Here is a 24,687-nt window from a genome sequence, read left to right on the forward strand (position 1 = left end):
CTCCTTAAAACTCCTGTGCGTAGCCACGTGGTAGTGGTGGGCAGGACTCAGTTACATTTGGAGAGGGGAGCCACAACAACCGGTTTTCACAGACCCTTCTGAAAGGGTTAGGACAGCTCTGTTTAACTCCATGTCAATGAGAAGAGACTTGGCCCATTACATTTTATACCTGTGTCTATGGGTAGGAAAATGTTGTCCAATGATTCTTGTTTTACGTGACCAGTTTCAAGCTGTCTGGAAGGGCTCAGGAATTTGAGTACCAACATCAGGGCAGAACAGCCAAGAAGCGCAGTGCACCCCTCCAAACTAGTTGTGAGTTCTGAACTTAGATTTCATCACCCAAGTATCAAGTGTGAACTCCTCAGGCACTACAACAGCCTTAACATGGAGTCACAGACTGTCCCCTTGGGCTCTCCGATCTATCTTGCCACCCAGGCAAACTTGCCTTTGACAGATGGTCCCTGACACCAAAAATCACAACAATAGTCAGGTTACTCCCAGTCCCAAAAGGATCAGTTACTTACCCCAGGTCAATTGCACTTTAGATCCTACACAGAAGACAACTCTTGTAGCCAATCCTATAATAAATTAACTAAAGATTTATTAACTAAAAAAGAAATGAGAGAGTTATTTACAAGGTTAAAGCAGATAAACATACACACAAATGTATTAGTCTTAGATTATAAAAGGCAATAGAAGCTTCTGTAATATGCAAGCTGTGTGTCCTTTAGGGCTAACCCAGGCCAACCGTGGGGAGCTTTTGCTTAATAATCCTTGCCCCTCAGAGTCCAAATGGCATAAAGATACAGATCTTTCCTGTCAGAGATTTTTATTCCCTTCCCCCAGAGTTCAAACTGATGGGGCAAGTCTCCATGCACGTCTCCTCTTCGTGTTTGTGGGAGAAGCCATCAGCAATGTCTTTTGTCCTTCGATGTTCCACAATGGCACATTTGGTTTCAATGAGCCACCTTGTGGGCAGGACTTAACGCCTTCAGTGGTAAACTAACATGGGAAACTTGGTAATGCTTCTCTCCTGACTGGGGAGAGGGGTTTCCAGTTTCAGAAAACACACTTGTACAATCACAGAACAAACTCTGAAATCCTCCCTTATAACGTGAAAAAAGAAAAGGAGTACTTGTGGCACCTTAGAGACTAACAAATTTATTAGAGCATAAGCTTTCGTGAGCTATAGCTCACTTCATCGGATGCATTTGGTGGAAAAAACAGAGGAGAGATTTATATACACACACACAGAGAACATGAAACAATGGGTTTATCATACACACTGTAAGGAGAGTGATCACTTAAGATAAGCCATCACCAACAGCAGGGGGGGGAAGGAGGAAAACCTTTCATGGTGACAAGCAGGTAGGCTAATTCCAGCAGTTAACAAGAATATCTGAGGAACAGTGGGGGGTGGGGTGGGAGGGAGAAATACCATGGGGAAATAGTTTTACTTTGTGTAATGACTCATCCATTCCCAGTCTCTATTCAAGCCTAAGTTAATTGTATCCAGTTTGCAAATTAATTCCAATTCAGCAGTCTCTCCTTGGAGTCTGTTTTTGAAGCTTTTTTGTTGAAGTATAGCCACTCTTAGGTCTGTGATCGAGTGACCAGAGAGATTGAAGTGTTCTCCAACTGGTTTTTGAATGTTATAATTCTTGACGTCTGATTTGTGTCCATTCATTCTTTTACGTAGAGACTGTCCAGTTTGGCCAATGTACATGGCAGAGGGGCATTGCTGGCACATGATGGCATATATCACATTGGTAGATGCGCAGGTGAACGAGCCTCTGATAGTGTGGCTGATGTGATTAGGCCCTATGATGGTATCCCCTGAATAGATATGTGGACAGAGTTGGCAACGGGCTTTGTTGCAAGGGTAGGTTCCTGGGTTAGTGGTTCTGTTGTGTGGTGTGTGGTTGCTGGTGAGTATTTGCTTCAGATTGGGGGGCTGTCTGTAAGCAAGGACTGGTCTGTCTCCCAAGATCTGAGAGAGCGATGGCTCGTCCTTCAGGATAGGTTGTAGATCCTTGATGATGCGTTGGAGAGGTTTTAGTTGGGGGCTGAAGGTGATGGCTAGTGGCGTTCTGTTGTTTTCTTTGTTGGGCCTGTCCTGTAGTAGGTGACTTCTGGGTACTCTGAAGTACCGTGAAGAACACGGCTGCTACTCTGAAACTTATAACGTGAGATACAGATATTTTAAGTGAGGTTACTGTATGCAGCACCTTGCAAGCATTTCAGAGAGTCTAAACACGAAACACATTTTTATAAATCTAATACCTATTTTAATAATACTAACACACAGGTGAGCCGGACTGGTTTCAGCTATGCAGTCATCAGTATTCAGTTGGGGCCTAAGGGCCTTGGCATGAGCTGGCACCTGTCTGCCAACATCACAACCAGATCAACCAAAGTCCCTGGCATAGCAGAGGTGAGACAAAACTCCACCGGAAATTCTGGGGGTGCAATTTGGAACCATGTTTACACCTGGCTATCTTCCCAGGGAAGACAGTACCTGATGGAGAGGAGATGGAGAACCTTTTAGGTTCAGCGTAGCACCCAGAGAAAGGGATACAAAGCCAAGAAGAAGAAGAATAACAACAACTGATGCATCCAATGAAGTGAGCTGTAGCTCACGAAAGCTTATGCTCTAATAAATTTGTTAGTCTCTAAGGTGCCACAAGTACTCCTTTTCTTTTTGCGAACAATTGTACAGTGTGTAGTATCCCTCCACCCTTGCAACTGAGGGGGTAGGGGATACGTTCCTTTAGAATCATGTGATGATCCTGCAACCTGTACTCATAGCAGTAGACCTGGAGGACTCAATGGGGTTATCTGGGTAAGGATTACTTGTATGTGTAAGGGTTGCAGGATCAGGCCCTAGTTGAGTATACCCACAAATCAGAGGTAATTTTTCAGCAATCCCTACTAGTCATGAGAAGAGATTAATAAAACTGGGACTTTTCAGCTTGAAAAAGAGACGATTAAGGGGGGATATGAGAGAGGCCTATCAAATCATGACCAATGTGGAGACAGTAAATAAGGAAGTGTTATTTACTGCTTCTCATAGCACAAGAACTAGGGATCACCAAATGAAATGAACAGGCAGCAGGTTTAAAACAAACAAAAGGAAGTATTACTTCACACAACACACAGCCAACCTGTGGAACTCCTTGCCAGACTATGTTGTGAAGGCCAAGACTATAACGGGGTTCAAAAAAGAACTAGATAAATTTATGGAGGATACGTCTATCAATGGCTATTAGCCAGGATGGACAGGGATTCAATGCCATGCTCTGAAGTGTCCCTGGCCTCTGTTTGCCAGACGCTGGGAATGGGCGACGGGATGGATCAGTTGATGTTTACCTGTTCTGTTCATTTCCTCTGAAGCACCTGGCCTTGGCCACTGTCGGAAGACAAGATACTGGGCTAGATGGACCCTTGGTCTGATCCAGTGCGGCCATTCTTACGTTTTCTTGTCATTTTGTGGTGCAGCAGCCTCAGCATGTGAAGTTCTGACCCTCACTTACCGCAGTTTTCGCATGAGCAAAAAATCTACATCCTCTCACCCAGTCCTGTAGCCTTACAAAACCAAAGCAATGTTTTTTTTTATGCTACCTCACTTTCCTGGTACTCTCTCACCAGTCCTTCAGACAATATGCTTTCACCTTGAGGCATCTCAGTTCTTCATAAAGAGACTTTCTGTATAATTCTCCCTGCATTGCCACAGCAGATGCTCAACTCTTTCATGGCCTTCAAATGTGTCACACAACCTGTCTTTGTACTTGTTTAGTAAATATAAATTCCCATTCAGGTCAGAGTGACCTGTTAGCACTCTAAATACAGTTACTTCACTTCTATCATAGCTATTAAGTGTGGCATTACCCTCAAGTTTAAAACATATTTCATACAACCTTCATCCTTTTTTCTCTTTGGTCCACAGTTTTCGTCATTCCTTCTTAAGTTCTCTCTTAACCAAACTTTTGAAGTCCTCTTTACTCAGAGTGATCTTTATATCAACATCCTCATTTTTTTAACACATTTTTCACTGCTTTATCTGCCATTTCATTGCCCAGTATCCTGACTTGTCAGCCTCCGCATCCATATTACTATGTGTATATCTAATTGTACAAGCTCCATAGCCAAGAACAATATTTCATTGATGAAGTCATTCCTGCTTTTTGAGGCTCTCTTTCTAATTGATAAAGAGTCGGGATACCAGTCACGGTTGGTCATACATCCCTTATCCAGGTCAGCGCCAACAGTGGGCCCATCAGTTTGGCCATCACAATGACCTCAAAATTGGATAGTCTAATAGATCTCTTAATTCCAGATTCAGGGATACAAAGGGCTGTTCCCTTCCCACTCTGCCTCTGATGTCATCTCTAGAGCTGTCAGTATAGATTTGGCAATGCTGAGTCCATTTGCCATGTATAAACTCAAAAATTTTCGTTTTCATATTTGATGGTCTTACTCTTTGTTTTATTGTATAATTCCAAATCCACAACTGGAGAGACAACTGTCCAGCTAGACTCTTAGTTTGATTTCCCATGACTAAATATTTTAAATTTCTTTCAGACCTTGCTTTTCACCCATAAGAACAGTCATACTGGGTCAGACCAATGATCCGTCTAGCCAGTATCTTGTCTTCTGACAGTGGCCAGGTGCTTCAGAGGGAATGAACAGAACAGCAATCAACAGGTGATCCATCCCCTGTCACCCACTCCCAGCTTCTGGCAAACAGAGGCCAGAGACCAATAGCCATCGATGGACCTAACCTCGATGAACTTATCTCGTTCTTTTTTGACCTACTTATACTTTTGGCCTTCACAACATCCCAGGGCAATGAGTTCCACACTGGCTGTGCGTTGTGTGAAGAAACACTTCCTTATGTTTGTTTTAAACCTGCTGCCTATTCATTTCATTGGGTGACCCCTGGTTCTTGAGTTATGAGGAGTAAAGAACACTTCCTTATTGACTTTCTCTACACGAGTCATGATTTTATAGCCCTCTACCATATCCCTTCTTAGTCGTCTTTTTTCCAAGCTGAAAAGTCTCAGTCTTATTAATTTGTCCTCATATGAAGGCTGTCCCATACCCTTCATCATTTATGTTGCCCTTCTCTTGACCTTTTCCAATTCTAATATATATCTTTTTTGAGATGGGGTGACCCAAACTGCACACAGTATTCAAGGTGTGGGTTTATGGTACCATGGATTTATATACTGACTGGGTTTATGCTATTTTCTCTCTTATTATCTATCCCTTTCCTCACAGTTCCTAACGTTGTTATCTTTTTGGACTGCTGTTGCACATTGAGTGGATTTTTTCTGAGAATTATCCACAATGGCTCCAAGATCTATTTTCTGAATGGTAACAGCAAAGTTAGACCCCATCATTTTATATGTATAGTTGGGATTATGCTTTCTAATATGCATTACTTTGCATTTATTAACATTGTATTTCATCTGCCATTTCGTCATCCAGTCTCGTCAGATCCCTTTGAAATTATATTATATTAATATAGATGGACTCATGCTCCAAAATTTGGATCTGGTTTGAAGGCCTGGATTATAAACTCCCTGGAGTTTGGGTGGTGTTTGGTTCTAAGGACCTGGTTTGGTTCACTATACAGAGAGGAGGCTGTCTGAAAAAAATCATATCTGATTAGCCTGTATGGAATTTTTATCACCTCAAAATAGCTGGCCAATGCTTATGTTATTAACAACCTAATTCTATAGTCAACCTGTGGAATTAGTTGCCAGGGGATGTTGTGAAGGCCCAGCGTATAATTGGGTTCAAAAAAGAACTAGATGAGTTCACAGAGGATAGGTTCATCAATGGCTTTTAGACACAATAGGATGGGATGCAACCCCATGCTCTAGATGTCCCTAAACCTCCAACTGCCAGAAGCTGGGACTGGATGACAGGGGATGGATCCCCTGAAACTGTCCTGTTCTATTCATTTCCCTTGACTCTGAAGCATCTGGCACTAGTCACTGTCAGAAGTCAGGATACAGGGCTAGACAGACCATTGGCCTGACGCAATATGGCTGTTCTTATGGTATTATTTACTATTAGTGCCTAGAGCCTGGGTTGAGGCCCCATTGTGTTAGGGATTGTACAAACACCTAGTAATAATAATGCCTTGATCTCACCTAATGCTTTTCATCAGGAGGTCTCAAAGCACTTTACAAAGGAGGTCAGTCTCATTATTTTACAGATGGGGAAAAGGAGGCACAGAAAGCTGAAGTGACTTGCCCCAGGTCACCCAGCAGGCAAGTGGCAGAGCCAGGAATAGAACCCAGATTCCGGTCCAGTGCTCTGTATACACGGCAGTCCTGCCCCCCAAAAGGTTATAATCGAAATAAACAATGGGTGGGACGGAAAACAGCGAAGTGACTGGCCAAGCTTACGCAGCAGTTAATAGTGGAGATGGGCCTAGAGCCAGGTTTCCTGACTCCCAGTCCTGGCTCCTATTCATCAGCACTCTGGACTCAGGCATCGCCCTAGCCAGGGTGGTAAATGTTTTCGGCACCCCTCTCACAGTGGCCAAGGCAAACCAACAACAACCACCCACCACACACAACTGACCAATCGGCAGAGGGAAATAAATAAATAAATAAGCCCAGCGGCAACGGCAGTTCAGTGCCCCCTGGAAGTTGGCACCCAGGGCAACCATGCTGCTTGCCTGCCCCTAGAACTGGCCCCTCATATCCGGTAGTGCTGTTAGTGTCACAGCTCCAGTCTACAGATCCCAGGCACAGAGAAGGTAAGTGAGATATCCAAGGTCACCCAAAAAGCCAGATGAAGAGCTGCTACTGGAACCCAGAGTGTCCGACTCCTAGTTCTATGCTCTATTCACTGGAGCACAGGGCTTGGTGGGCTCCTAAGTCCAGGGGTGGTTAGCTCTGGACTTCTATTTCAGTCTTTTCTCTAACCCAGAATGAATTCATTTTAAAAGTGTATTTTCCCCCTCTAAATACCCATTGCGGGCAAACTGGACCAGATTGCACTGTGTGCTCCAGCCCTACTGGGAGTTTGCCAACTCCAGTCAGGCTGCTGCTGCTGCAGTCTTTCCTTTGTGCTCTCTGCAGGTTAGATATGGGATGTCTACCTACATTACTCATGAAATGCCAGACTTTAATTCTGCTGCGTGGACTCCGCTCCTGAGTTCCAGCAACACGGTATCAAATATGCAGTGATGGGCACGGTGTAACAACTGTCTTTTTGTAAATTCAGCTTTGTATGAATTAGAAATAATTCTTTAGAAATAATTCCCCTAATTTTAAACTTTTTGTGTGTTTCTATCATAGTTCAAGATGGCCCAGACTCAACCCCCTCAACTCAGAAGTCTTACCTGACTCCCAATACTGTAGTATCTGAACACTTCACAATCGTTAACATATCTAGCCTCACAACACTCCTCTGAGGAAAGGCAGTGTATCTCCATGTCACTGATGGGGAACTAAGATGTAGAGGGTAACATACAGGGTATGTCTGCACTGCAATAAAAAACCTGTGGCACCAGGTCTCAGAGCCTGGGCCAATTGACTTGGGCTTGCAGAGCTCAGGCTGCAGAGATAAAAATTGCAGCGTAGTTGTTTGGGATTTCAGAGCCCGGGCTCCAGCCCAAGCCTGAATGTCTACACTGCAATTTTTAGCCCAGCAGCCTGAGTCCTATGAGCCTGAGCCAGCTGACCTGGGTCAGCCACATCCAGGAGTCCTTTATTGCAGTGCAGACGTACCTAGAAAGGCTAAGTAATTTACCCAGGATCATGCAGGAAGTTTCTGGAAGAGCAAAGAATTAAAGGGAGGTCTCCTAGGCTAGCACCCTAACAACTGAGCCATCCTTCCTCTCTGTGCTTGGAATTCTGGGAGGCATTTTGGATCTGAGTTGCCAGAATCAAACCCACTGCTATGGGGTCACATATAGCTTCTAGTCCAGTTTAGATGCAAAACCAGAAAAGGCCTGTTTCCTGGATCCAGTTTAGACATTGCCCAGAATGGTGAAAAATCTTGTAAATTGCAGCTGATCTTGCAAGAGTCCTATATATGGCCAAGATCTCATAAGACTTTCTTGTGAGAATTTGGCACCATCCACTATGAACCCAACCTGATGCCTTTGTTTAGCACCAAACCCGAACCTTATCTAACCTCTGGATACAAATACCTCCTATATCACATAACACATGATACTGGATTGAAAATCTGAGTCCAATACATTTGTTAGCCCATGTAGTAAACATTCTTTTCTCTTGAAAATCTGATGAAAATGATTGAGGCCTATAATGTGTCTCATAAATGTGGTTGCTGGGATCTCATGTGGATTAAATTAGGGGACCCTGTGGGAAATTCCAGGTGGCAAGTGACTCTCTGGATACGTCTACACAGCAAAAAAACCTCACAGCGGCAATTTTCAGTGCCAAGTTCAAGTGATTTTGGCTTGTGTTATGGGGCTAAAAGTAGCAGCGTAGATGTTCCTACTTGGGCTCTGAAAACTTGGCAGGTGGGTCTCAGAACCCGAGCGGAACATCTACATTGCCATTTTCAGTCCTGTAGTGTGAGCTCCATGAGACCAAATCAGTTGACCAGGGCTCTGACACTTGCTGCCATGAGTGTTCTTTTGCAGTATAGACATACTCTTTCTGGTCCCAAAAAACAACTAAATTTTAGCATGAAGCAAACAGGTTTGTGGGGCTAGATGCAGGATTGCCAACTCCAAGCATTAACAAATCATGTTGGGCTCCCAAAAATCATAATATTGGTTTAAAAATCATGAGGTTCTTTTATTAGGGTGCCCTTGGTTCACATTCTCAGGCTTTTTGGTGCAACTGTGAAGGCTAGGAACTGTCTTGCTTGCTTTTCTTAAATGAAAGCTGAGAGTCCCATGTAATCACTTGCCTCTAGGAGCAAAGGCATCAAGAAAAACCTCAAATATCATGAGGTGAATGACAAAATCATGAGAGCCGGCAACACTGCTAGTGGCACCCGGGACTGTGGTTCTTCTAGTGGGAACTGAGGGATCAGATAAAGGATTTGAGCAGAGCCGCTGGCATTTCCAGCACGGCAGCTTCCAGCCCAGTGGGATGGGCAGCAACTCTCTGGCCCTAAAGCGTGGGCACTTGCAGGAGGCGAGGCGGAGGTATAGGGTGGCAACTCACACGTTCCCAGAACAGTGACGCTCTGGCGCGTCTGGGAACGAAGAGACCCCGTTCCCTTGGCAAACGCCTGGACATGCTGCATGGGGGTGGGGGTGGGGGGCACCGTTTTGAAGAGCAGACCGCCCTGCCCCCACCAACTTGACCCCACGCTCCTTGGCCTAACCTCAGCCCCTTGGCGTAACTTTGCCCGGTCGCGCCAACAGGGGCCGGTGCTCTTCGCTAGGGCTTTCCCACCCAACCCCAGGCCCCGTTTTGTCTCAGGGCCACCCAGCTCACAGCCGGGCGAGGGGCTGCAGGGAGCTGGGGTGAGCCCTTGGAGGGTGGCCACAGGGGGCTGGAAGGGGACCCAGAAGGGGGCTCGCCTGGGCCCAAGCCCCCCCCCCGCTGCCGTAAAGCGCCATGAGGCCCAGCACCGCTGGCTGCTGAAAAACTCCCGCCACAGTCGCGAAATTGCCGTAAATCGGAGGAGGAGCGTGGGAGAAGCCTTCTGTCTCCTCTCAGGCAAGCGTGCTGATTGCTGCCGGCGCCCGTGGGCGGGGCTAAGAGCGCCCGGTGGCCAAATTAGCCAATCAGAGGAGAGGACTCGCCCGTTGAGCCTATCGAGAGGGGCGGCGGCGGCGGCAGCGGCAGCAGGGGCGGTTGCGGCCCACGTGGCGCTAGGCGGGCTGTCCCCGTGAGGGCAGGCACCGGAGATGAAGCTGGAGCCGGGAGCGGCCGCGGGCGGCGGCGAGCGGGTAAGGCCGGGGGAGACCGGGCGAGACCGGGCTTCCACGCCCCCCTCCCCCCCATCTTCCCAGCCCGCCTAGGGGGCTCGTCGCCACCCCCCCCCCCGTTGTCCGTGGGGAGACGTTTCCGGCTGGGGCCGGGCCGGGCCGCGTCTCCTCCCAGCCCGGGCGACACACGGCCCTGGTGGTGGGGGGCGGAGCCGTGTCCCCGCCTGGCCCGGGCTTGGCGCTTAGGTGGGGCCCGCCTGTTGAGTGAAAACGCGGGGAATTTAGCGGCCACTCCCGGCCCATGCCGCGCTGTCACCGGGGCGGTGCCAGGGCGAAGGAAACCGATCCCTGCCCAGAGGAGCTTGCCGTGAAAAGCCCCAGATCAAGCCGTGTGGTGAGGCTGCAGTACCTCCGTGGTCTTCACCGATATGGTGCGTGTGGCTTATTATAGTAGTCGTAAGGCAAAGGAAGCTAGTGAATCGTTGGCCTGGCAGGCAAAGTGCTTCCCGGCGCTGGGTTTCTTGACTCTCCGTTAAACATCCGGGTAAGCGAGTGCAATGGGGAGTAACTTGCATCGCCTCTCTAGATGTGGGCCTACATATTACAAAGAGCTGGGGCTGGAAGGGATTTCGGGAGGTCATCTAGTCCGTGCGGAATTACCTCTTATTCTGAAAAAAGAAAAGGAGGACTTGTGGCACCTTAGAGACGAACAAATTTATTAGAGCATAAGCTTTCGTGAGCTACAGCTCGCTTCATCGGATGCATTAGCTCACGAAAGCTTATGCTCTAATAAATTTGTTAGTCTCTAAGGTGCCACAAGTCCTCCTTTTCTTTTTGCGAATACAGACTAACACGGCTGCTACTCTGAAACCTCTTATTCTGAAAGATCCCAAAGTACTTTACGGAGGAAGGATGAGCCAACAGTTAGGATGCTAGCCCCAGGCCTGGATTCAATTCCCTGCACTGCCCCAGGCTTCCTGTGTGACCATGTGTGTTTCAGAGTAGCAGCCGTGTTAGTCTGTATTCGCAAAAAGAAAAGGAGGACTTGTGGCACCTTAGAGACTAACAAATTTATTAGAGCATAAGCTTTCGTGAGCTACAGCTCGCTTCATCGGATGCATGAGCTGTAGCTCACGAAAGCTTATGCTCTAATAAATTTGTTAGTCTCTAAGGTGCCACAAGTCCTCCTTTTCTTTTTGCTTCATGTGTGTGATTTAGTCTCTGTGCCACAGTTCCGCATCTGTAGGGTGGGGATGACAGCGCTGTTCTACCTCATCACTAACGACGCTAAAAATGTGTGACGTGCTTAAGCACTGTGGTATCCAAACACAGACGCACAACACGCACAGTTGCCAATGCAGAAAGAAAACCAGCTAAAACCTCTCCTTGCTGTTTTTCCTCTAACTTGAGTAACAGTGATCACAGTTGCGACATGTACAGTAGAGCCTCAAAAAGAACAGGAGGAACTTGTGGCACCTTAGAGTTTCGAACGCCAGAGTGTCGAACTGACTGGTCAACCAGACGCCTCGTTTGGAACTGGAAGTACGCAATCGGGCAGCAGCAGAGACATGCGTGGCCCCCTTCCCCCGATAAAAATAATGTAGTGCAGCGTTAAATGTAAATTATTAAAAATATAAAAGGAAAATTTAAATAAAAAAAATTTGACAAAGTAAGGAAACGGTTTCTGTGCTTGTTTCGTTTAAATTTAAGATGGTTAAAAGCAGCATTTTTCTTCTGCATAGTAAAGTGTCAAAGTTGTGTTAAGTCAATGTTCCTTTAACTTTTGAAAGCACAACCTTAACGTTTTGTTCAGAGTTAGGAACATTTCACAGTTACGAACAACCTCCATTCTCAAGGTGTTCGTAACTCTGAGGTTCTACTGGAACACTAATAAGGAAGACAGTCTGAAGTGACTCTTCTTTTAAATTCAGTGCCTCAGTTTCCCCCTCTTTAAATGGGGATAGCATTTACTGACCTCTCAAGGGTGTTTTTGTTTGTAAAGCACTTTTCAGATGGCAAGGCTATGGGTAAGAAATAAAAGACATTTGATGGTCTGATTGGGTATATAAATTACTTTCCCGGGGCCGTGCCAGCTTCTCCCTCTCGTGCTAGCTGTGCTTCAACCCTCTTGTGTAAGGCAGAGGATTTCATTCAGTCTCCATGGCCCCTTTAGTCTTAGACTATTCTATGGGGGATCTGTGGGGGCCAGTCCTGGAGGTGGCTTGGATATTAAGGTCACTTACCCATTAGGAACTGGGCTGAATTCCACCCAACCTTGAGGTTTCTTACTGACTCTGCTTTGGTGACTCACGCTTTCTCCCAGTGGCATTTATGATCAGATCTGCATGGCTTCTAATCGGCTTGTTTATGTCATCACAGGTGTTTGACAATGCGGAGGGAGACATGGAGACAGAGGAGGAGAATCAGGATCTCCCCAAGAAAGGCAAACCCCAGGGAAGGAAAAGGGCTTCAGCCCCAGAGGGTGTAGTGAAACAGGTGAAACTCAGCCGAGCTGATCTGTACAAGCTGCCCACCAATGAGGAGCTGAACCAACTGAAGGAGACGGAGAACCTCTTCCATTCCAGCCTTCTCCGTCTGCAGGTCAGGAGAAGCCAGGGAGTCAAATGGGACCCACTTTGTGCTGCATTCGATCTGATTCTTTCCAGCCAGGAATGTGTGTTGGGGATTGGGGAGGCTTGGGAAGCAGCAGATGGATTACGGCACTGGGAACTGCCAAGCTCCAGTCCCGGTTCGGCCCCAACCATGGAGTGAATCTCTTGACTTCTCTCCAGTTTGTATAATGGGGATAACAACTCTGAGCCTCTGGCGGCGGCACCGAAAGGAAATTTGATGGGTTTGTTCATTTGGGGTGATTTCATTTTCAGTGGGTGAACAAACGATTCTCTGATTCTTCACCTGCAGCATGATGGCTAGACAGTAGCGCTGGCTGAAAAATGTATGAAACTTTTGGCCAAAAAAGCCTTAATTTTGGGGGATCAGAATTTTTGAAATAGACTTTGTGCCTGAGATGGTAGTTTTCACGATGATATCGCAAGACTGTCCTGCTAGAAGCACTACTGCTGCTGAGCTCTTTCTATCTGCACGTTTCTACCATCAAGCGAAGTGCAGGGTCCTGAGCTTTGGATTCTGCTTCTCCTGTTGGGGTTCCGCAGTGTCCCATGGGTCAGCACTAGGGGAATCTAATTGCAGGATCAGGGCCTCCATTTGGGGGAAGAAGGCGGTTGGGGAGGCCCTTGATTTTGGCTGCTGTTGGGACATTGGCTTGACTTTGAGTGAGTGCTGAACGTGCGCCTGGAATTGTGGATAGTGCACTGGGATGCCTCGGGTGTGGGTGGGACACGTTTGCCTGCTGGGGGTGGGGAGGCATTGGACATCATTCTGGAAGTGTAGGAATGTGCATTTGCTGTAGAATTTGCAGAGCTAGATAAAATGGCCCGATGGCCTAGCAGTTTGTCTTGTGTTTATGATCTCGGAGGCCTTGGGTTCAAACCCCACATGAACCCTGTCTGGAAAACTGAAAAGTATATATGCAAGTTATTGGGCTCAGTATAGGGCTAGGTGAGTGAAATTTAATGGTCTGCGATAGACAGTCGGTCAGGGTAGATGATCTGAGCATCTCTTCTGACCTTAAACGCTCTCAGTTGAAGAGGAGCAGTTCTGAGCCACGTTCTGTGCTGGCTTGATGGCTGGGCAGGCAAGCCCACACCTACCTCTCAGCCCTAGCTCCTGGATGCTGCGGTGTCTTTTGCTGTAGCAGGGATTCTTTCCCTTCACCCTTCCCAGCCACAGTGAAACTGATGTCAGTTGCACCCCTTTGTTCTGGCTAAGCATCAAACAAGAGCGGAACTGACACTTGTAAGTTTTTGTGCTGCTTAGCAATTAGCAGAAGCACAGGGACCGACGTGAATTACCACTGGCTAGTGGAGGAGAATAATTCGTTTTTGGTATCATGCAACCATACTACCTGTATGTCTGGGTGCTGGAGAAACCTACCTGGTGTAGAGGAGTCGTTGAGAGGGGCTGGGAGCTCCCGTCTTACCCTACAGAGAGCGTTACCCTCTGGTCCTGACTGGGAATCCCCCTCGAAGGGCAGGATAAAAGTCAGCAGTGATTTCCATTGCTGAGGCTGCCCTTCACAGTCTCCCCTTCTCTCTGCAGATCGAGGAGCTGCTGAAGGAGGTGAAGCTGAAGGAGAAGAAGAAGCAGAAGATCGATGCCTTCCTCCACGAAATCAACACCCTGCTGAGTGCTGTCCCAGAGACCCCGGAAACCGATGTATGTCGTGGGGTGGCCGGGGGAGGCGACGGGACTGTCTGCTTACAAATGAGCAGTGCTGGCAACGAGCCACTTCCAACCAGCTTTGCCCTTTGTGTTTCACGTGTTGTGTTTACGACTCAGCCGAGTGGTGCGGCGTTTCCACCCCCTGCTGGGTGTACTGCCGCTCTCCCTCCGGAGAATGTTTCTGGGGTGCATAGATCCTGCCCTCCCCACCCTGTAGCTGTAGGGTCCATGGATATCATGGCTGGGATGTATAGACAGAGAATACAGGAGAGAGAACTGTGAAACAAAGGGGGAATCCCTGCAGGACCCATGTCCAGCCACTGAGTTATGCCTTTGGTTCAGGGTCCTACACTCCCCCTTTGATGCTCTGGGCAGTATTTTGGTGGGTGACTGAGTCCCAGCTCACTTGGCAGAGCCCTGCTCGTACTTGGGTGAGCTCGGCCACTGCTGGGAGCTGGAGCATGGCTATTTATTCTTCACCCCCTTCCCTATCTTTCACAGCTTGCTGACCAGTCCTGGCTCCCAAAGGATGTGAAGGTTCCCTTCCTCCAGGTGCCTTCCAGCGTGAAGGGGAAGTTCCGCTTCCTGCCGCCAGCCGCGGTGACGGTGGTGGGGAGTTACCTGCTGGGCACATGCATCAAGCCGGAGATCAACGTGGACTTGGCAGTGACGATGCCCCGGGTGAGTCCAAGCATCCTGGCAGGCGTGGGGTTGGTGTGGTGCCACAGCTGAGCCTGCAACTTCCCGAGTTCCATGGCCGATGTCTTGTCCTGTAGCACTCAGCGTAAAGCTTCTGTCACAGGGTAACGATGCACAGTGCATGCAGGTCCCGGATTCTCTATCTAATGTGCCAGGCTTACTGTTCAGGGCTTAGATCAGATGATACATCCGTCTCAGGCCTTGGTTTGTGCCAGAAGTTGTTAAGGGAGTTGGACCTCCTCCCACGGGGACTCCATTGTCCCTGCTTCTCCCAATCTAACCAGATCAAAGCTTCCTGCTGCTTGATTTCCAGCATAACCTGTCCACTTCTCCTGTCTGCTCCCTCTGCCGGGGTAGGGACTGGGCCTTTCCTTTGCACCCAAACTCATTGGCATTAATCTGGCTTCCTTAGCCACCATGTGGCCTGCTCCTGAGCCTGTGTCAAAGAGCAGGTGAAGCCTTTGCCCCATTCACCTGCACTTGTAGTAGGTTGTATGCCAAGAACTTGCATAAGAGCGCTTTCCGTGCCAGGACTTCCTGTCTCTCTTTTCAGCTCACTCCTCAGAACGACTCTGCTTTTTATGTGCCTGGCTTTCAGCTAAAATGACCCACCTGGGCTGGCTGTCAGGGTGAGTCAGCCGAATAGCTCTGCACTTTCCTGCAGGAGGCATGCGGTCTGCTAATGCTTGGCAGGCTGGCTGCAGTTTGCTGGCACTGTTAGAGCTGGAGCGGATGGCTCTTTGTTCTGCAGTGCTGTTTCTCTGCCGGTCACCTTCTCACCCCAGAGGTAGCTGCATGTCTACAGAGGAGTGAGGGGCATGTGTGCTGGGCTGAACTGGGCTCTGGAAGCATCAGAAATGATTCCTCTGTCCCCTTCTTGCTCAGGCAATTCTCCAGGACAAAGACAACCTGAACCAGCGATACCACCGGAAGAGAGCCCTGTACCTGGCCCATATTGCTCAGCACCTCTCCAAGGAAAAGCTCTTTGGCAGCGTGCGATTCACGTACATGAACAGCAACCATCTCAAGCCGATCCTGCTCCTGCAGCCTCAAGGTACCATTTCTGTGAACTCCCCACCCACCCGTCATTCCCCTAGGGCCTCCTGATCCTCAGGGCTCTTCTCACCTTGTCAGTGAAGTTGCATAGTTTGGTGGCGCCATCACATCGAGCAATGCCAGGTCTGCATGCTTGCTGCACCCCCACCCAATATCACTGGCAGGGCTGTGCCTAAGGGTCTGAGACTGGTACCTGTGTGCACAGGACATGGGGCTGGGAAGAAAACTGGCCTGAAATCACCATTGATGTGAATCATTCTGGGAGCTGGGCTTGGACTCCTGGCCTCACAGACTAGAGCGATCAACAGAAACTGGCAGTGCAGAGGCACTAATGGGACAGGGTTGCTCTGGGGGCTGAAGACTTTGGAAGTAGCCCAGGCACCTGGGCAAAGCACTCGGGGATGGGGGAATGGACCTTCCAATGTTGTCCTGGGTCCTCCAGGAGATAGGAGTCTGTTTGGCTGCATTAGCAAAGGGCTGGAGAATAGTGGGGACTCCAGTGAAATGCCACAGCATGCAGCACTGATGCACCCCATCTGGTCCACCTTATCTCGCTGCTTGTGCAGCGCCCTCTGTGCCCATGACGCTTTCCAGGCCAACTGGAAGAGGCCCATCCCGGCCTTGGAGCCAGGTTAATCCCAGGGGTGGGACGTCACTGCTGGGTGTGACGCTCGCTGCCAGGCGTCGCATTGGCCATGGGTCGCAAGCTGAGAGCCTGCTCTTGCAGGCACAAAGTCCGGCTATGGAGAGCCAGGGGCGATTGGCAGAGCATTGGGCGGGGGCGATAAGAGGGTGCTAGGAAAGGTTACTGAGAGACGTGGTGTTCTGTGCCTTCCCTTGGCCCCTCCCCGGGATGGGAGTTCGGAGTGGCTGGAGACGTGGGCAGGGGCAACTAGGAGGAGTTATCGTCAGCACTGTTGATTCATCGTCCTCGTTACCGATAATGTCTCCGTCTCCTGCTGGGAGCTCTAAGGAGTAAAAGGGAAAGGCCGGTGCTCTCGTCCCTTTAAGAAGAAGGGGTTGGTGGACCCTTCCTGGGTTAATCCCCCCTCCTGTGTCACTCTCTCTGACCTCACTCCCCCTTGGTGCTTACAGGTAAAGACGAGAAGCTGGTGACTGTCCGGCTCTATGCCTGCCCCGCCCCTGGCTTCTTCAAGCCCAGCCGCTTGTACCCCAACAAGAACAACGTCCGGATGGCCTGGTTCCTGGAGCAGGGCTCCCCTGGAGAAGGTAGGGCTGGGACATGCAGAGCTGTGGTGTGGCTTGGGGTGTGCAGGGCTGGGTGTGCGGCTGATCCTGGGATAGAGGCCATGAGGGGAGGGGAGCGGAATTTCCTGCGGGGGGGGGTCATGGTGTAGCCCGCAGCAGAGAGAGGGAGTGTGTATGTGGGTTTCTCACTCCCTGCAGGGTCTCTGGACCCACCAGCATTCCCTGCTTGTTCCTGTCTGGTCAGTGGGCTCAGTACACCCCATATAGGGGCATCGAGTCACCGGATGGTCTGCCCTCACATTGCACCGTTTCCTTTCCCTGCTCGCTGCAGTCTGGCTAAGACCTTCCCCCACTGTGATGGGGAAACAGCAATTTGCTGCTCCCACCCCACAAAGATGGGAAGGCTACAAGGCAGCGCCAGCTAGAGTCTGCAGCCAGCCCCTGCTGCCATGCTCCGGTGCAAGGGGTGTCACGTTCTGCAGCCAGCCCCTTGTGATGCTGCAGGTTCTGTGGGAGTTTGTAACTGAGAAGGATGTGGAGGGTTGGATTGGGTTAAAAGTGATAGTACCTTGTCTGATTGGGTCGGGCTGCCTTGTTCCCTCCCCAGGAGCCGCTGAGTCCCCCACGCCCCACTACAACAACTCCATCCTCTGCGACACGGGGCTGGAGTCCAACCTGCTCTTCCTCGCCAGTGCTGGCGCCGACTTCCCTGGCATGAGGGATGGAGTTGCCCTCCTCAAAGTCTGGCTGCACCAGCGGGAGCTTGACAAGGTAGCCTCATCGGGGGGTGGGCTGGCCTGCTCAGCTCTGCCCCTGCAACCCCAGTGTGTGTGTGGGGCCTGGTCTCTTTTATTCCTGCATGAGGAGTGGAGAAGGGACGGGGGCACATTGTCCCCGGCCTGCTCTGCCTTTGGGGGGCAGGGGGAGAGGCGCACCGGCCTGGTATGCTCCCCGCTGATCTCCAATAGCTCCCTCCTGCCGCCGGGTGCCTGCTCTGTAGATGGGATTGGAAGGTGTGCAGGGTCGGTGCCCCATTGAGGTTGAGCTTCCCAGCCCTGTCTGGTGCCTGGTCCCTCAAGATCTCATGATGCTCCATTCAGACCAGTCCAAGCAATTGGTTCGCTGCCCTGGCTGGGGAAGTGTGAACTGCAGAGTGTCGCCCTGGGGCAGGCAGGCCCTCTGTCTGCTGTCCAGGGTCCAGTGGTGGTCTCTGGAGTCAGTGCCTGGCCCTGCCACATTCCTTGGCTGGCTGTTCTGGTTCCCTGAGGAAGGGGTTTTGGAGCCACGGGAGATGAAAGGTGCTTAGATCCCTGGAGCAGTCCAAGAGGCAAGGGTGCCCGTGCCGGGGCTGCTGGGTGAAGGGCAGCTGAAGCTGGCATCGTTACTCAGCTGAGCCTGGCACTGCAGGGAATCGGGCTCCGTGCTCTCAGGCTCTCTGGAGTTGCTGTTGCATTCGCCAAGGCAGCCTGTGACTCCAGGGCAGGCCTGGAGCTTGCCCTAGCTTCATGTCTTGTCTCCCAACAGGGCTTGGGGTGTCTCAACGGCTTCATGGCCTCCATGCTGGTTGCCTACCTGTTGGCTAAGCACAAGATCAGCCAGGGGATGAGCGGCTACCAGGTGCTGAGGAGCGTTCTGCAGTTCCTGGGTGAGCTCCACGATGGCAGCACCTTTTGGCTTGGATCACAGCCGAGCCTAGAACCCAAAGGTGTAAGGCTGGCGCATAAACCTAAGTGCGCCATGCAGTCAAGGCTGGGCTTGGAGGGGCCTGGAGGACAGACGTGCCTCTGTCCCTGTAGGATCCCCAGTTAAATGTCCTATGGCAGATGGGTAAGAATTCTGAGCAAAACCAGCCAGATCCTCTGTAGCTCCCACCCTAGTGTGAAGGCAGGATGACGCCCTGTGATTTGATCTCTAGAGAGAGAATAAGAAACCACGGCAGTCCTGTTTATTTGATGGTCTGGAAACTTACAGCAAAATGCAGCCTAGAGCTTCACCCGCAGGGTTAAATGGCTGTACAGGGAGAGTATTTTACAGCCCGGTCCTGGGGTGCGGTACGATATACTCCCCCCAGCACAGAGCACTGACCCTTTCTTTGTTTGCAGCTACCTCGGACCTGAGTGCAACTGGGATCAGCCTGTCGAAGGACGCAGACAGCTCGCTGGTAAGGAGCAAGCGTGGCTCCCGGCAGCATGGTCCAGTGGCTAGGATGGGATACGGACACCTGGGTTCTATCGTTGGTTCTGCTGTTGACTCAGCGTATGCCTGTGGACGAGTCACTTAACCGCTATGCCTTGTCTTCTCTGTCCAGTGATGCAAATACTCCCCTGTCCACTGTGCTGCGCGGGGGAATGGCCTGCATGGCACATGGGCTGTGCTCCGCATTTGCGAGTTGCTGTTACTCTAAGGGTCTGGATGGCTCAGAGTCTGTTGCTGCGTGTATCTCTGTGGGTGCTAAGCCGCATGCTCTGTCTTCCAGCCCACCCTGGCCGACTTCCACCAGGCGTTCGAAGTGGTCTTTGTGGACCCCTCGGGGTTGGTGAACCTCTGTGCCGACATGACAGCTAGCAAGTACAAGCAGGTACTGGCAGTGTTACGGATGGGCATCCCCATAGTGTCCTGCCTCCCTCTCTTTCCTCCAAGGCTCCCTTTGCCTGCTGTTTCCAGGCTGGTCTTGCCAAGTGGCTTTGTCCTGGCACAGGTCTGTTTGGTACAAGGAGCCAATTTCCCCTTGCCTGGGACGCCGCTTCCCCTTTCAGAGTCAGAGGCTTTTCTATCCCAGCCGTAGTGTATTACAGACAAGCAAGTGTAGGAAGGATGCAGCTTGTGTGTTGGCTGCTTGTGCTGTGTCCTGCCCAGCAAGCTAAACAAGGTGAGGCCCTGTGTGTGCTGGGATGGGAGACCTCAGAGGAACGGGGTTCTGTAGGTGGTGCTCTTCCTATCAAGTGAGTGTCCCTGCATGGTTCTAGAGGTTGCAGTACAGCTTAAAGTGCTGTCTTCGGACACCATGTAGAACCAGGCTTTCTGCCTGCTTGTGTTCATTGGAGATCTTTGGTACTTTTCACAGGAGCTGGGATCTGAGTATGAGCATCTACCTTTTTATCCCTCTGGGGATGCAGGATTCTTCCTCCTAAACCATTGTGTTCTCTCCCATTTCATGCCGGTTTTCATATCACGCTCTTCACCGTAGCATCCGAGAGCCTTCCATTAGCGCACTAAGCAAAGCGATTAGCATGTCGTGTGTTGGCTGGTCTCTCCTCTTCTTCTCAGAGGGAGCAATGTGTGTAGTGGAGTGTCTTGTTTTGCTAGGGTTTTTGTTGTTGCTGTTGTTTAAATGCACCTTTTGACCAGGGAAGAGTATAAAAATATTGCTCGGGCATGTAGGAAAGATATCAGGAGGGCCAAATCGCACCTGGAGCTGCAGCTAGCAAGAGATGTCAAGAGTAACAAGAAGGGTTTCTTCAGGTATGTTGGCAACAAGAAGAAAGCCAAGGAAAGTGTGGGCCCCTTACTGAATGAGGGAGGCAAGCTAGTGACAGAGGATGTGGAAAAAGCTAATGTACTCAATGCTTTTTTTGCCTCTGTTTTCACTAACAAGGTCAGCTCCCAGACTGCTGTGCTGGGCATCACAAAATGGGGAAGAGATGGCCAGCCCTCTGTAGAGATAGAGGTGGTTAGGGACTATTTAGAAAAGCTGGACGTGCACAAGTCCATGGGGCCGGACGAATTGCGTCCGAGAGTGCTGAGGGAATTGGCGGCTGTGATTGCAGAGCCCTTGGCCATTATCTTTGAAAACTCGTGGCGAACGGGGGAAGTCCCGGATGACTGGAAAAAGGCTAATGTAGTGCCCATCTTTAAAAAAGGGAAGAAGGAGGATCCTGGGAACTACAGGCCGGTCAGCCTCACCTCAGTCCCTGGAAAAATCATGGAGCAGGTCCTCAAAGAATCAATCCTGAAGCACTTAGAGGAGAGGAAAGTGATCAGGAACAGTCAGCATGGATTCACCAAGGGAAGGTCATGCCTGACTAATCTAATCGCCTTTTATGATGAGATTACTGGTTCTGTGGATGAAGGGAAAGCAGTGGATGTATTGTTTCTTGACTTTAGCAAAGCTTTTGACACGGTCTCCCACAGTATTCTTGCAGGCAAGTTAAAGAAGTATGGGCTGGATGAATGCACTATAAGGTGGACAGAAAGCTGGCTAGATTGTCGGGCTCAACGGGTAGTGATCAATGGCTCCATGTCTAGTTGGCAGCCGGTGTCAAGTGGAGTGCCCCAGGGGTCGGTCCTGGGGCCCGTTTTGTTCAATATCTTCATAAATGATCTGGAGGATGGTGTGGATTGCACTCTCAGCAAATTTGCGGATGATACTAAACTGGGAGGAGTGGTAGATACGCTGGAGGGGAGGGATAGGATACAGAAGGACCTAGACAAATTGGAAGATTGGGCCAAAAGAAATCTAATGAGGTTCAATAAGGATAAGTGCAGGGTCCTGCACTTAGGATGGAAGAATCCAATGCACCGCTACAGACTAGGGACCGAATGGCTCGGCAGCAGTTCTGCGGAAAAGGACCTAGGGGTGACAGTGGACGAGAAGCTGGATATGAGTCAGCAGTGTGCCCTTGTTGCCAAGAAGGCCAATGGCATTTTGGGATGTATAAGTAGGGGCATAGCGAGCAGATCGAGGGACGTGATCGTTCCCCTCTATTCGACACTGGTGAGGCCTCATCTGGAGTACTGTGTCCAGTTTTGGGCCCCACACTACAAGAAGGATGTGGATAAATTGGAAAGAGTACAGCGAAGGGCAACAAAAATGATTAGGGGTCTAGAGCACATGACTTATGAGGAGAGGCTGAGGGAGCTGGGATTGTTTAGTCTGCAGAAGAGAAGAATGAGGGGGGATTTGATAGCTGCTTTCAACTACCTGAAAGGGGGTTTCAAAGAGGATGGCTCTAGACTGTTCTCAATGGTAGCAGATGACAGAACGAGGAGTAATGGTCTCAAGTTGCAATGGGGGAGGTTTAGATTGGATATTAGGAAAAACTTTTTCACTAAGAGGGTGGTGAAACACTGGAATGCGTTACCTAGGGAGGTGGTAGAATCTCCTTCCTTAGAGGTTTTTAAGGTCAGGCTTGACAAAGCCCTGGCTAGGATGATTTAACTGGGACTTGGTCCTGCTTTGAGCAGGGGGTTGGACTAGATGACCTTCTGGGGTCCCTTCCAACCCTGATATTCTATGATTCTATGATTCTATGATTTTGCCGTGTGTGCTGAGCCAAGCGGCTGCCTAGGCTGAGAGCTCACTAACGAGGCTCTAGCCTGCTGTCCTTTGATCCTTAATTCCTTTAGGATCCCATGACAAGGGAGTGGGGCTAACCCAGGGAGAAGCTGACTCCAAAGCAACCAGAGGAGCTAGCGGGCAGGGGTTTTGCGAGGGAGTTTTCCAGGTGAAGGAGGAGCAATTGAGTGACCCTGGGGGTGAGTTTGTCTGGTAGTTTGTCGTGTGCGTGCTTGCTTGCTGTGGTGTGTGTGTGTGTGTGTGTGTGTGTGTGTGTGTGTGTTTAAAAATGATAGCGTGCACTGTATGCTGAGCCTAGCGACCTGTGACAATAATCGAGGCAGAAATCCAGCGGTAGAGTGGAAGTGATCCAGTCTATTGCACCGAATGCAGCATGTACAGTTACCTTTAAAACAAATAAAAGGAAGTTGTTCTTCATTCAGCACACGGTCAACCTGTGGAACTCCTTGCCTGAGGAAGTTGCTACGGTTAGGACTATAACAGGGTTTAAAAGAGAACTAGATAAATTCATGGAGGTTAAGTCCATTAATGGCTATTAGCCAGAATGGGTAAGGAATGGTGTCCCTAGCCTCTGTTTGTCAGAGGGTGGAGATGGATGGTAGGAGAGAGATCACTTGATCATTACCTATTAGGTTCGCTCCCTCTGGGGCACCTGGCATTGGCCACTGTCGGTAGACAGGATACTGGACTGGATGGACCTTTGGTCTGACCCAGTATGGCTATTCTTATGTTCATACACTGCAAGCACCTCATGGCCCTCAGACACGGGACTGTCTCTTGAGGCCGGGGTGCTGGAACAATTGTATATTGGGGGTGCTGAGAGGGTGTATATTGGGGGTGCTGTAAACCCTGTGTATAATGGAAACGACTTCAAGCCAGGAGGTGTGGTAGCATCCCCCACACCTAGTTCTAGCACTTGTGCCTGAGGCCTGGAGGGGCTAAGGGAAACAGAGGCACACAGATGGAAAAGTCACGAATGGTGTGGAGATAATGAATAGGGTGGTGTTATTTACCACTTCAGGAGTCACCCAAGGAAATTAACAGGCAGAAGGTTTAAAACCAACACAAGGAAGTATTTCTTCACCCAATGCCGTCAACCTGTGGAACTTGTTACCAGGGGATGTTGTGAAAGCCAAACGCATAACTAGATTAAAAAAAGAATTGTCCAAGTTCAGGGAGGATAAGCCCATCAGTGGCCATTAGTCAAGATGGTCAGGGATGCAACCCAATGCGCCGTGTGTCCCTAAACCTCCAACTGCCAGCAGCTGTGACTGGACAACAAGGGGTGGATCGCTCAAAATATTCCTGTTCTGTTCATTGCACCTGGCGTTGGCCACTATCAGAAGACAGGATCCTGGGCTAGATGGGCCACTGGTCTGACCTCCAACATGAACGTAAGAATGGCCACAGTGGAAGGCAGATCAAAGACTTGCTCCTTGCACTTGGAGTGGAAAGTGATGATGTTTGTGATGGTCCTTAGCTCCTGGGGCATTTCATTCTGCAGTCTCTGATCACCCCAAGAGACGGTTCCGTCTCCTGCACAGACGAGCTTTACCCTTATTGGTGAGAGTTCCATTGTGCCGGAGGAGTGACATTGTCGGCCACGGTCTTTGTCCTGGAGCTGTAAATGGTTTTTTAGGTATCCTGGGTCCAGGCCATGGAGCACTGTGATGACAAGGACCGAGACCTTAAACTTGATTAGCAATTCTAGGGGAAGCCAGTGTAGAGAGCAGAAGGTGGGTGTGATGTGCTCACCATAGCCTGTGCTGACACTGACAGCCTTTTATACTGCTGTATACTATACTTGTACTATATCTATACTTAGGAATTACCTAAGTGCTGCAGGTTTTGTGCCCAGGTATGTTGCATTTAAACAGCTGCTGTGCTCCACCTCAGAGGTGGCTGCGTTTCAGTGGTGTGGGTGAATCGATTCCTTTCTATTACTAGTGTTGTGTAAGCTGCTTTGGGCTCCTAGGGCAAAGGGCCATTATTTAAAATTCTCTCTGTAGGTTTTTAAAGTGTATATATTGCTGGTGAACGTCTCTAGATTAACAGCTCTGAACTCCTTGAGGTGCAGACCATTCTGCCACCCCCCAGGGCAATGGGAGGCCAGTGTCCGGGGCCCAAGACAACCAGTCACAGGGGAGGGGGAACTGCTGCTTCAAGCTGGCCCCGCAGACACCCCCTTGGACGCGATAAGGGATCCGGGTCCCGCTCCCCAGGCAGGGCTGTTCCTGGTTCTAGC

At 49.9% G+C, this 24,687-nt stretch overlaps 1 protein-coding gene across 4 annotated transcripts in view; it reads left to right on the forward strand.

Moving 5' to 3' along the window:
* The first annotated feature begins 9,584 nt into the window (after positions 1-9,584).
* NOL6 (nucleolar protein 6) overlaps positions 9,585-24,687 on the forward strand; it is an 80,798-nt gene continuing 65,695 nt past the window's right edge. Inside the window, exons 1-10 of one of the 4 annotated variants that reach the window (XM_038402226.2) lie at positions 9,585-9,901; positions 12,260-12,481; positions 14,060-14,176; positions 14,684-14,863; positions 15,767-15,935; positions 17,033-17,167; positions 17,754-17,917; positions 18,671-18,791; positions 19,249-19,307; positions 19,623-19,724. In XM_038402226.2, coding sequence (XP_038258154.1) covers positions 9,860-9,901; positions 12,260-12,481; positions 14,060-14,176; positions 14,684-14,863; positions 15,767-15,935; positions 17,033-17,167; positions 17,754-17,917; positions 18,671-18,791; positions 19,249-19,307; positions 19,623-19,724 — 1,311 coding nt within the window. In that variant the 5' untranslated portion in view covers positions 9,585-9,859. Of the gene's footprint in view, positions 9,902-10,142; positions 10,425-11,100; positions 11,423-12,259; positions 12,482-14,059; positions 14,177-14,683; positions 14,864-15,766; positions 15,936-17,032; positions 17,168-17,753; positions 17,918-18,670; positions 18,792-19,248; positions 19,308-19,622; positions 19,725-24,687 lie in introns of those variants that run through there. The other 3 variants (XM_043515010.1, XM_038402228.2, XM_043515009.1) reach the window with 3 other exon arrangements.

This window comes from Dermochelys coriacea, chromosome 5, assembly GCF_009764565.3.
Source record: "Dermochelys coriacea isolate rDerCor1 chromosome 5, rDerCor1.pri.v4, whole genome shotgun sequence".
Classification (NCBI taxonomy): Eukaryota; Metazoa; Chordata; order Testudines; family Dermochelyidae; genus Dermochelys; species Dermochelys coriacea.